General features: G+C 35.9%; 1 protein-coding gene across 15 annotated transcripts in view; it reads left to right on the forward strand.

Moving 5' to 3' along the window:
• NRXN2 (neurexin 2) overlaps positions 1-14,010 on the forward strand; it is a 973,084-nt gene that overhangs the window by 281,182 nt on the left and 677,892 nt on the right. For all 15 annotated transcript variants that reach the window (XM_063438522.1, XM_063438529.1, XM_063438527.1 and 12 more), the window contains exon 3: positions 4,816-6,104. In XM_063438522.1, the coding sequence (XP_063294592.1) occupies positions 5,363-6,104 (742 nt within the window). In that variant the 5' untranslated portion in view covers positions 4,816-5,362. The remainder of the gene's footprint in view (positions 1-4,815; positions 6,105-14,010) is intronic.

The raw sequence follows: 14,010 nt of genomic DNA on the forward strand, positions 1-14,010 counted from the left end.
ATTCTCAATGCTTTCCTATGGACGCTGGCGTCTTCTCACTGTGATTTTCACAGGGAGAAGCGCCTCTAGCGGCTGTCAATGAGACAGCCACTAGAGTCTGGATTAACCCATTTAGAAACTGCTATGTTTATAGAAAAAAGGGTTAAACCTAGCTGGACCTGGCACCCAGACCACTTCATTAAGCTGAAGTGGTCTGGGTGCCTATAGTTGTCCTTTAATTTTATGGGGGTGGAGTGTTCTGATAAATTGTTAGGTGATTTACTAATTAAGATTTAATTTAGTGCAAGAACATTGCATTTTATGTACACAGACTGATTTTTAAACATGATTATTGTTGTTTAAAGACACACTGCTTTGATTATTACTGCTGTGGAGCTCTGTTATACACTCAGACACACCAAAAATAGCTCCTATAAAAGAGGGACAAAGGTATAGTAAAGAGGGATTAAGGACCAAAATAGGGACTGCCTGTCCTCAATAGGGACACTTGAAAGGTATGAAATTACAATCTCCATTGTGAAAAATAGTATAAGAATTTTGTGAGTGCTTGATAATCCATTGGTTACTTTACAACTGTTAGGAAGCATCTAGGTAAATACCTTGGGTTGTCTAGGTTTTATATTTGGTTCCTGATATTAATCTCATGCCCTCTTAACAATAGAAATTATTACTCAGAATCCTCTTGGATTTCTGTTCTGATTCCTCCATATTTCTGTGTGATGATCTCATAGGAAACCGGCTTTAGAAAATCAAAAGGCAGACGATCACCAAAACCTTAGTAAACCTTTTATTTAGTTTATGTGATCAGAAGAATAAAGAGAAAAAAAAATATGCTTAATATCCTTGCCTTACCAGGCTTAATGATTACCTAATTATTTTTATAGAAGGCACAGCACATTTAATTTGTGAATTTTTAGTTCAAAATTAAATTAAATCTAAGTCTGATAACCTTCTATCACATTTCATGCATGTTTAGGAAAATAAAAAAACTTCTGTTATTTATTCACAAACTTGGTTGCTTAAGTTGATTATTTAGCCATAAAAATATATTTTGTTTGTAGATGTTTTTTATATTATGTTATGTTTACCATTATCATTCTTTGTTCTAATGGAGAGGTGCCAGATCGGGTAATGGAATAGATGGGGTGTTAAAATTGACCCAGCTGCATTTGTTCAGTGAAATAATTTATAAGGATGTAAAATGCTCTCCCTTTGACCAAAATATTTAGGGTTACATATGGTTGCTTAGTAATATAGGTTAAAAAAAAAAAAAAACTCAAGTTAAGTCTATTATTCATCTCTGTTTTATTCTAAAGAAGGAAGAATCAATTTAAAATGATTTCCAATTGTGTCCCAGAATGTGAAACAAATAAATGGCAATCAGATTTCTGTTAGATTAACAAATTATTACTCCACATAATTAGATATCATATGCTTGATTATCCTGTTTTTATATATATATATATATATATATATATATATATATATATATATATATATATATATATATATATATATATATATATATAATATAAAAGACTTACAATTTGCCATTACTAAGTATGTCCTATTACATTTTAGTCATTTATGCTACTCCAAAAATATGTTTAGGGCACCATTACAGGCAGCCAAAACAAACAGGTACATTTTGGTTTGTCATGTCACTACTTTGATTTGAATTGGTCCATACATATGTTTGCTTCCCAATGTAGTATCCAGAATAAATATTTTGGTTCCTGACAAATGTTTAATACATACAGATTGAAAATATAATGTTATATATTTATAAATCGCTGGTAAGACCACACCTTGAATGTGCTCTGCAATTTTGGGCACCTGTTTCAAAGAAGGATATTATGGCACAACAAAAAGTGCTGAGGCAGGCTACAAAATTAATAAAAGGAATGATGCATTTTAGTTATGAAGAAAGGTTAACACATTTAAATCTCTTTAGTTTGGAAAATCGGCACCCCAGAGGGGATATGATGGCATTAAACAAATATATCAAGGGCTATTACAAACCATTGTATGGAAATCTATTTACAAACAGGACTATACATAGGACATGAGGTCACGCATTTAGACTGGAAGAATGGAGATTTAGTCTAAAGCAAATTAAGGTTGTTTTACAATAATAACATGCAGATTTCTCTACCTGCAGAAATGGTTTTATCAGAGTCTATACAGATGTTTAAACAGCAATTGAATAAATACTTGCAAAAACATTATATTCAGGGATATAATTCTAATAGCTTCTTGATCCAAGGAGATATCTGACTGCAATCCTGGGGTCAAAAAGGCATTTTTTCCTAGTTTGTTGCAAAATTGGAAGCACTTTAAACTAGTTTTTTTTGCCTTATTTTGGATCACCGTCAACAACAAATGTTAGAAAGGCTGAATTTGATGGACACATGTCTCTTTTCAGCTATGTACCTATGTAGCATATATACTGATGTATCTTGTGTATTGGGTGTATTTACAACTAAATCTAGTGGATCTGTCTTCTTTGGGTGTTAGTCTGCAGAATGATTTGTATGGGCATATGTGCTATAAAAGCTTAATGTTCGTGTTTTATTGTCATTAAAGACAATTACGTAATATAGAGATAGAACAGTCACAGATGACACATCACTGTAATTGTCTGCAACCATCACCCTCCACGTTTTTTCACCCAAAATACATGTTTATATCATTCACAGGGTTAATTACTAAAATTTTAATTTACAGTGAATTCAAAACAATATTCAGATTAGGGCCAAAGTAGCTGAACTCTAAGTATAGCTGATTTAGATAATGCATCCTCTTTGTCTATTTAAACCTTAAATTTAAATTAAACTTTCAATACTCACTTTAGTAAATACCCCTGTTAAAGTGTATTATGATTTTTCAGAATAATATAAACACAGATCACAAGTGATCAAAAGTCTATAGGTAAAGCCCATGCATCATAGTATAAACATTATTAAGAACACAAATAGACAACAGATAATTTCAGAACATCACACCACCTTTGTAAGAATTAAAACTAAATATAAAAGAAGCAATTACCAAGTTTACTGATAGCGGTTTAAAGCGGCATCATTAGTACACCTCACCTAATCTACAAATAATTTTCTATAAAAGTTGTCCTAATCAAATAAAGCAGCACTTTATATATAGTCCCAATATACCATTTTGTTTTCATAAACAAACAAAAGAGGTTTGGGTGTTTTTCCAAACCTGGCAATTGCGGGCTTGGCTTTAGTGCACAGTTTTAGTGCTAGTTTCTCTGCATATTCAGATATGATAGTATGGGAGAGGCTTAAATGCGCTTCCCGGGGTTTTAATTGAACACTTACATGAGTGCTTTCAATGTATGTAGATCCCATTCATCATCCATTATTTAATCTAGGAGGTAATATCTATTACTTTACATGCATTCTCCTTAATTAGGATATAGGTTATAATATTATAAAATCGTGACACTGATCCAGAGGGCTCGTTTCTCCATGGTCCGAGTCCTATAAAGTAAAGGATTTTTAACCTATTAGGGCATTACTAGATCATAGGACACAGCAATTCGCCTTGAATATCCTGATAACCTAGAAAGCTGGCACTAAAATGACAAAATAAATTTTAGATTAAAAATGTTTGTTAGGGATCCTCCTTATTTACCATTAGAGGTCGCAAAAAAAAAAAAATCGTCAGACTAAAAGCAACGCCATAAATTTTTTTTCTATGCTCTTACCGCTTCTGGATAACTGATCAAACTGAAATTTGATTGTCCAATTACCCTATACTAGCCATATGCCCACATGGTTATACTAGTCATATGCCCAGCCCCCAGAATTTTTTTATTTTTTTTACATTAACATAGTGAAAGGATAGATAGAACCAAAGATTAAATGCTTTTTATGGTAATAAAGAAAAATAACTCAATAAACAGAAACATGGAAAAATCCTATTCTCCACATGCAATATATGTTTTGCAATTGCAAACACTTTGCTAAATATTTAAGTATGTTAATTTATCCGTTTCCATGCTCTGCTACAAACACAGAATACTTTGATGTTAAGATTCACTGAAGGATTTTGGTACTTTTTTTTTTTTTAACTACAACAATGTCAGCGTGTTTTCATTGATTTAAACTCTCTTCTTTCCCTCCTCATATTTAGTTTGTTTCCAGCTTTCCCTCTTCTCCACAAATCACCCCTTCTCCCTCCCTCCTTGTATAATATTCTGCATGCTGCTCTTTTTGAAATAATTAGCGCTTTCACATTTAAGGAGATGCAGATTGGAGTCTGTATACAAATTACTTTTCTGTCAGTTACTTAAAGAGAGATCACAAGGTGGGGGTTTGAGAAGGAAGGATGAGAATTAATGGCGTGTGTGTGTGTGTTTTTGTGTTTTTGTGTTTTTGTGTGTTTGTGTTTGTGTTTGTGTTTGTGTGTTTGTGTGTGTGTGTGTTCTAAGAAAATAGAATCACTGATAAAGATTTGTCTTTGTGGAACATGGATTTAGAGTAATTAAACTATATAAAACAAATGCATGTAGCTTTTGAGGCAGAGACCAAATGTTCAAGGCAGTACAATAGTAATATTAAATCTGTAGGCCAATGTGGGATGTAGGATCTGTTAAAAATTCAAAAACAAGCAAAACATTCTCAAACTCCCTGATAATCTGTACAAGGTTTAGGACTGAATTGTGAAATCAAATTCCTAAAATATGCCACCAGAGAGCTTTCTGAGTTCATGCATTACATTTCTGTTTTGCAATCACTGACGCCCACTGTTATTTTTCTAATATTTTCTTTCTTTCTGTATCTTTTCCTGCAGACGGCAACAGTAACAGCATTTTCAAGACATCATCGTGATTTTGCTCCATTATCAATGAGACACTTTGTTTACTGGGACAACCGAAAACAAAGAAAAGAAGGAGACAGCTAGGCTTTGTACATAAAGTGGTGTTCCTTCTAGTGCCATTTACAGTTGCCTGAGTGCACCAGTATTTTTTTCTTTTTTAGCTCAAGAGTGAGGACAGGAATGTAGAAAAATTCCCATTTTTACAATTTCCCCTTCTATCCTTCCCTTACAACCCTTCCCTTATTTGTCTCCTTCTGTTTGCCACCTTCTATTTTCTTTACATTTCCCAGCTTAACATTTTATTTTTTGTTTTACAAAATCATTTTACTTATTGTAATTTTACGTGTCCAACTCACTGACTTTCACTTATTTGATATTTGCACTTAACATTTTCAACATCAGTTTTCAGTTATTCATAATTTCCCCATGGCCCTTCTTTAACATTAACCTTTAATAAATCTTTTTCCCCTTCTTCTTTATCTGTTGCCTTTTTCATCCACCTTTCTTTGCCTTCAGCCCCATGTGGTCACTCCTCTACCTATCTTCTCTCCTCTCCCTTCCCCTCCATTCCTTCTCCCTCCAGTTCCAAGGTGCTCCTGGACAGTGGGTTCGCTACTCTAGACCCACTCTAGCCAGTGGTAATGGAGGGTGGGGAGAGGATCTTACATTCAGGCTTCGGACAAATGCCAGTCGTGGCCTCCTCCTCTACCAAGATGATGAAGGAGACTGTGACTTTCTTGAGTTAGCCTTGGATGGAGGGCGCCCTCGTTTGAGGTTCTCAATTTCCTGCTCTGAACCTGCAGTTGTCCGTCTGCCCCGGATGCTGTCAGATGGGCTTTGGCATGGCATAGTAATTGGGGGCAGTGGTCGTGAGGGCTGGCTGGCTGTAGATGGAGAAAGGGGAGCAGCGGAGGTGCGTTCAAAACGCAGAGAAATGATACTTCGCAGTGACCTCTTTGTTGGTGGTCTGCCATCTGACCTACGTTTATCAGCCCTAACTCTTGGGGGAGCAAAGTATGAACCTCCATTTCTTGGTGAATTGGAAGGATTGCGGTTGGGTGGAAGACCTGGACAGCTCCTAGCCAGTCAAGGTGTAGGAGGAACAGAAGAGGAGGAAGAAAAAGGGAAAGAACATGAGAAGTCCCATACATGCCGAGGAACTAACCCTTGCCTCAATGGAGGAAGATGTAGAGATGATATGGAAGGAGATGTTCGATGTGACTGTCGGGACACTGGGTATCATGGAGAGAATTGTTCTGAAGGTAAGTTGTTTACATTTTCTGTTCAATTTAATGTTATCTTTCATTGCTTTTTCAGTTATTCATCTCTCTACCTGGCTTATATACTTGTCTGATTTCCATATCCTTTCTCCAATACATATTCTTTTTCTCATTTACATGCATTCAGATTACCTGTAAATATTTAAAGTTGTGTTATTAAAAGCAGCTTTTCTACTGTTTAGTCTATAAACGTATACGAATCTTACGATCTAGCAAGGAAGCTGTGTTTAGTCAAAGTTTCAACATATCAATACCGTATTTAAATATTAAAGTGTACTAATTTTTACAAAGTGGAGAATGTGACAAAAAAATACTTGGTGCATTCCTTAACACATTTTTGGCTTTCAGTGAGAAATCTCCAAGGATAAAAATAGCTCATAGCTGAGATAAGTTAAACAGTTATATAGAACCCTATTTATCAAAATATTTCCGAAAAATAAATTACTTACTCCATATTTAAAGCATGTGTGTTTATGATGCCTGAGTGGCCGGGTTCCCCTTCATTTGTAACGTGGGCAAACCATTTAATAACGGTTATCACAGCTTACTTGGGCTCAGTCCTCTGATGGAAGCATAAGCACTGAGCTAATCCCTGCCGAGGTAGGGATGCACTTATTGGCTAATTTTTGCTCTCATTTCTCTGTAATGCATTACTTAGCTTAGCAGAGCTAACAGGAGCTCCATGCAGGAGCTTCGGGCTACAAGGAAAGCAGTAGCAAGAGCCTAGTGGACTACAGGTAAGTTGCCAAAAAATTCATAAATAATATGACTACTTACCCTAGGGTACATCTGGCACCAAAACCACTATAGCTCTTTCTTATGATGAAATGTCTACACTGATGACATTGTCACTAATGAAAATATGGTGGTTTTAAAGAGATTATCACCCTATTTTTCCTGTAAATGTAAGATGCTAGTTTGCAAACCCAATAATGCATATTCATAGTTCTACTAAACAGTGACCTTTTGTATCTCTTCCCTGTGTTACAAAAAGTGATTTGACTAGTTAAGAATTTATATCCATGCAGAAATCCAAGTAAGTTCTGCAGGCAATAGTTTGTATCAATAGTAAAGAATAACTGGACTTTTTTTTTGTTGCAATGTTATTACAGTTACAGAAATGCATTTGAATAATCAAGTGGTTATGGTGAGAAGTAATTTCGTAGTGAATGCAAATAATGCTTCATAAGAATGTTTAATTTTAATGTTATAAAATTATATTTACTTTTAAATACAATCATAGGTGCTGCAATTAACCATGGGTATTTTTTGCCATAAAAAAAGTATATCTCTGTATGTTTGGATGAGGTTATTTTAGTATGGTTGTGGAGAAAAGGTAGACTATTGTTATCACATTAAGCGTATACGCTTGCGTTATTGTTTTGGTAGGTATCAAACATGATCCCTTGACTTAAAGACCATAAAACAGCATTATAGTTTTGGATTAATGAGATTGAGTATGATATTGCTCAAGTGGAGAGAGTAGGGATTACAAACCTATAAAACATGCATGTATGCGTGCTTGCATATTTCATTACAATTATAATTCTGGAATCTAAGAGGTGTTAACAGTGTGCAGGCTGTCAGTAGACGGAATTAGATTCTGTGAAACAACCAACAGAGATCAAAAAGTCAGGTTTTAGGAGCCAGTGTCAAACTTCAGGCTATACACTAAGATTATAAACAAATGGAGATTTCAAATTGCAAAGAGCAGGATATACAATCAGCACCAGTAATTTAAGTGTTGCTTTTTATAAACAAATGTCCAGGACGACTGTGCTTTTATGACAGTCGTATATCAAAATTCATATTTCTACTAAACTGTGACCATTTGTGTATCTACCCTGTGTTACTTCAAATAATTTGGCTTGCTTTATTTATACCTATGCCACATTTAAGCTAAGAATTAATTACTTCTCAAAGATCCTCGGACTTCCATGTCTTTTTAATAAAACCCCTCACCACTAATAATTTATATCTGTTTACCCAGGAGTTGGATGGTTAATATACAACAGTTGAAGATCTGAAAAAAAGTTAAAATACGATAAAGATTTATTGCATTCAATTACATTTTCATCTCCATCCCTGAAGTCAGTGCTTGATGTTCCTTGTCCTGCAGCTGATTTATGCCTGCAGCTTACTAGAAATGTGCTACATTGGTGCTACATTTGAATTTGCTCCCGCAGGCTTCACTATGCTTTAAAATGCTTCTCATATATGTTTACCTAGCTTCTGACCCCATCGTTTATCATGACTACTCACTCCTCTGAATGCCCATGAACCAATAATGACCACCTCGATTGTTGTGAAGGGCCAGATTTTAATGGATTCACATGCTAAGTGATCACATATATATTATGCAGTTTCTGCAGTTTTTCCTTGTCTAGACCCATCTTACCACTTTCCTACGAACCCTATCTTATAAATGTCCTTTCAAATCTGCTCATCTCTCGTTCCTCATCCTATTTTACCTTACCAATCCTTATTTCATCTCTATTATCTGTCCTCAGTCCAGGCGCTTTGTTCTTCATTAGTCCCTTGTAAACTTTCATAAAATCTCTTTTCCTATTCTTATTCCATCTTCTATGCTTTACATTTCCCCTCACCATTCTACTTTCTTCTTTTTTATTATATTCAACGACTCCTCCTTTTATTCAACCCCTTTAAATTCTACTTTCTCCCTTCCCTCCTCATACCAGCTGTTTTCACTTCACATCTTTCTTTTCCAGACCCCATACTGCAAACATTGAGTCTGTAAAATACATCTTACCCATTGATTTTGTTCATTTTCTCATTTAATTATTGGTTGGTTAAATTGAGCCCTATATAAGAATGTGGGGAGGTAAATGAAACCAGCTGCACTCGAGGAAGGCTATTCTTTGAAATGTGTTGTGCAGAGCCAAGAGTCAATGGGAATAAAGCCAGCAGTATTTCAGTTGGGTTGCCAACCCCAAGCAGTGATGTTATATTGAACTTTGGGTTGGCACAGGTTAGGGCTGAAAATGAAATAATGAGGGATGAACTAGGGGCTATTAAGTTAAAAAAGCAGAGGGATGTTGTACGGCCTCTCCCAACAACCATTTACTTTGAGAGGCAGTACTACTTATAAAATACATAGAGGATGGGCTTATTGTCCCCCCCAACCTTAACCAATAGGAGCTGGGTGAGGGACAATAAATGGGAGGGCTACCTACATATTGTCCTACCAGCCCCCACCAATGTGAATACTATAAAATACCATTGTTCACCCCACCAAATATTGGCCAGGCATCCCCCCAGGGTGTCATGGGGTCCCCAAGCTCCTAGCCACCCCCTAAACCCAAAATAGAAAAATCAATCTGCCTAATCCTCTCACCCTAATAACAGTGGGAAGTGCCCAATAAATCTAAGAAATGTAATACCTCAGACATCAGATGTCTTTTTTTTCATCTTCTTTTTCAGCCCCATAAATGGACACTCCCCATCAATTTTATGGGGATGCACCCCCATCGGTATTTTATTAATAGCTCCCACCCACCACTTATCTCCTTACCCATCACTGGATTGTAGTCGGCCTAACCAGAATAAAACTCTTTTCTAAGGGCACTATTATCCTATTCCATATAGATATGCAAATTTCAGCAAATTTGTTTTGGCCCTCAAAGATCTCTACAACCTCTGTCCGCATGCCATGTTTACTTATTGGGAGATGAACTGCAAACTATTATTTTGATGTTACTTGGTGCCTACTAATCTAGCCTTTATCTATCTAAACACAGTCTCTAACTGCTGACTGCATTCTTCTAAACTACTCATTTTTTTCAAATGTCCTGAACATTATATACTATTAGAAGAGTACCTTTGGGAAGCATGGGGTAGACATCAAGTGAGTACGTTTGGGAAGCATGGGGTAGACATCAAGTGAGACTTCAACATTGCTCTGCTGTTTCCCGTGGTTCATCTCTTATTTCTGTATCCCTATCTATCCAGCCATCTCCATTCTGCTAACTTTAAGATTTTTCATAAACTAAAGTACAGCTATGATCTCAGCAGTGCTATTTGTGCTTCTTATGATAGTCTTAACTGCATAAACAATAGTGTCATTCTTGAAAAATTTAATAAAATTGTTATATGAAAAAAAAAAGGCACAACTGCTTCAGCAAGAGGAAGTCAGTTTTGGTTGTATTTAAGTAATATTATGTATACATTCTGCTGATGTAATTTTATCATTCTTTTAAACGTCTCTCAGACAACAAGATCTGTCATTGATTGCATTAATCATGACTGGATTTTGAACCTACACTGAATTAAGTAGAAGTCTACTTCTTGAAACTGGGAAAAGGTAAATGTCCACTGCTACCATGAAGGAAACATACATTAAATTGTATTTTTCTTGCCACTGAGTGGTGAGTGAGGTTCTAGTTACCTCATTCTGGATTGGCTCATGGGTGAGATTTAAAATTTGGTTTCTTCAAGGAGGAGTTCTCCAAATGACCACATCTTTCCCAGCGATGTTCCTAAGGCCACGCATCCACTTGACTTTATTGAATTATTTTGTGGGTTTTATTTTAATGCTGAAAACACAAAGGGTAAGGCACACTTTATAGTTTCTATTTTCACTAGTTAAGCAATGCTTCTAGTTCAACTGCTTTGGCATTACAATTGAAATTTAATTTTAATTAAGTTTGAATTCTCACTTTAGTGAATTACTCTGATATTGATGGGTTGCAACATAGAATGACCATTTTCTGATACAGTTATTAGATGCCCAGATTCAGATCAAATCGAACTCCAAATGCCACTATCAAAAAACAGTCACTTAGCAGGCCTTAATATCCAAATCACCATCTTATATACTTAACTATATATAAGTATATGTGTGGCAAACGTGCCTATGCCACGAGCTCCTGGAGGAGCCTGCAAGCTAGCCTCCTGCCCAAGGACTATGGGCCATATACAAAGACCTTGTTCGGGAGTTAAATCTCCCCAGCCGCCATTAGCAGCGTTCCATGGGTACGCTTGGTTCGGCACTCTCCCTTCATTCTAATGGAACCGAACACTAGCTCCCTGGCGGTCGTTCGCATGAAGAGACCCACAAATTGGCTTCAGCAGTACTTAGCCGCGATCGTTGTGGATCTAAATTGGGCATGAGGACTTTGTGGGTTCCTGGTCACCTTAGCGGGTCTTAGCCACAAATGTTATGGAACTGTTTTCGGCATGAGGTGCCCGTGCGGCTCCCGAACAACTTGGTCCGGGGTTTTGAACGACTTTGCAACCCGCCAGGAGAGTGCTTTTTGGAGGGAAGGTGCCTGAGATTAAGGGGAACACCCCTTATTTCGACCGCAGGAGTTTCCGAAAGTTGACTGGCCAAAGCACCAAATGCCTTGGAACTGTTTTGGGCATAGGATCACTTGTGCGGCCGGTCAGAACTTTAACACATGGCGTTTCCCCTACACTGCATGGATCTGAGCGCTATTTGTAGAACTTGGGCACTCAAATCAGGGCTATTTGGGGATGTATGTTTGTTTTTGTGGGGCTATTATATATTTTTATTATGTTTTGGGGTATTTTATTTGTGAAGACCCCCTGCTGAGTTTTGTATAATTAAGCAGGCAACTTGGCCATAATAAACAAGTTCCTTTACACCCTTCACTCAATCTGGACTAGTGTTTGGGTGTATCAGCTGTACTCTCTGTTCAAGGAAGTGACGGAGAGAACCCATATATATCACATGTAACACGTGTCATGCCTTTCTGCCATGTGATATCTAAACGTATTGAATTATCTGGTGGCTTATCCTTATTTTTGCGAATTTTTGACAAGTATTAAAAGAACAGAAAATTGGGGGATTAAATTTTTAAATTAATTTTCTGTTAAAATGTCCATAGCTAGGCCTTGTTCCAACAACTGCAATAATTATTTTTTTTCTTTTACTCTTTTTAATCTCTCGCTAGATGTATATAAGTGTCTTTATCTGAGAACTATTTGTCTCTGTTAAATATTATTCCTTTAAAAATATAACAATCCCACCACCATTGTCTACTAGTTTATCATATTTTCATTTTTTTTTTTTTTATTCTTGATTTCACCTCTAGGAAGATTGCTTTTTTGAATTTATTGTATCTTAACTTTATAAAATCATTCATAACTGATTGGCTAAATAGTTCAATTTGAGTACTTGTAAACTGCTGAGGATAAAACCTAAAATATTGTTTAAAATGTAAAAACATTTCGAGTAGCTTCATATTCATAATTTGCTCCTAGTCTGTCTAGTATGAGGCTCAATTTTACTAAAAACCTTTGAACATCCACATAACAGCTAAATCGATTTAAATTACTAGTAGGTGCATATATTAAACCCTTATTTGAAATGCCAAATTGAATATGGGTCAAATCTATTCCTGACTAAGTAAAAACAGTATTGGTGTAACTTTTTTTTCCTTTTTATATCTTCCTTTTTCCCCAATCCTCCTACCTTTGCTCTACACGTACAACTCTTTTTTCTTCTTGGTTTTGGAGACCTTTCTATTGGGAAAAACCACGTGGATATGAGACGAGTCTGCCCATATACCTATTATTAAGTATGTAAGTTGGTAGTTAGGATATTATCACCTGTTTTTGATATTGGCATATGGAGTTCCATTGGATCTGAATCTGGACATCTAATAACTGTACTAGATAACTGTTACTCTCTATCATCACAATTCCTTTATAGAAGGTTGTTATTGCAATTCATCACTATATGTTTGCTACTAAGTATATAAGGTGGTAACTAAAGCTTTGCTGTCTTATATTTAGGAACTATATAGTACACTCCTTAAACTATTTTTATCTATTTGTACATAAATAGGTGCCTCACCTATCTGTTGCAACGTCTTTTAGCCATTCACAGGATTATTATTACTGATTTCTTTATCTAGAACTATAGATTTTTTTGTATTTAATTGTATTCCCTGTTCAAGTCTGTTTTATCTTTTTCACTGTTTAGATTACTGTTTAGCACTCCTATTGTAAGTACGTTGTTGGCTTTAGTGGAGTTTAAGAGTTAAATATCTCCATATACAGCTCATTTCTTAATTATATGATATATTGATATAGGAATGCTATAATAAAGCACAGTTCAGTAACATCTAGAGATAGAGAGTTTGAGATGTCGGCAGTCGAGGGACTTAATCCTTTGCATTTTGTATGATCATGCTAAGCATGACACCGCTAAACACCATGAATGCTTCTCATAGAGAAGCATTAGTCTGCACTTGTTTATGAGAAGTACCAGATTGGCAGAGTGTAGCAGTTGCCTTGCATTTGCACTATGTTATCAATGCTTCTCTATGAAAAAAATTGGATTGGATGGAGAACATCACGACTAATGATCTCAGAGGAAGAAGAGAGGCTGCCAAGACAGCCTGTCCCAGTGCAGCATTACTGGTGATTTTTGAGGCATTGTGTATTTTAAATTTTAAAAGAGAGAAATAAAAATACATAATTTAAATAATAAAAAAAATGTAAATAATAATTTTTTGTTGATTTTAAAGAAGGATACATGCACAAAACACAGACATAAGTCCTATACAAAGGACCAATTAAAAAAATAAAAAGTTATACAATGTAAAGTAAGTAACAAAAACATATCCTGACAGCAAGTCAAGCCCAAATTGAATCCACTCCTTTAGTAAAAGAATAAAATAAAACAATATTAGGTAGGTCCTAACAACATTAGGAAGAACATTAGGACACCGTACTGCCCTCCACAGAGTGGGCTTTAACTCCTTTAGGGCTCCATGAAATGTCATGCCATTTTGGTGTGAGCAGTGTTATATTCCTTGCATTGGGGATGTTTCCAGACTGCTTTAAAGCCTGTCTAATTATGACAGGTTCACTTACGGGGTTAAAAAGTGTAGAATGCCCC

The sequence above is a fragment of the Pelobates fuscus genome, chromosome 12, assembly GCF_036172605.1.
Source record: "Pelobates fuscus isolate aPelFus1 chromosome 12, aPelFus1.pri, whole genome shotgun sequence".
Taxonomy (NCBI): domain Eukaryota; kingdom Metazoa; phylum Chordata; class Amphibia; order Anura; family Pelobatidae; genus Pelobates; species Pelobates fuscus.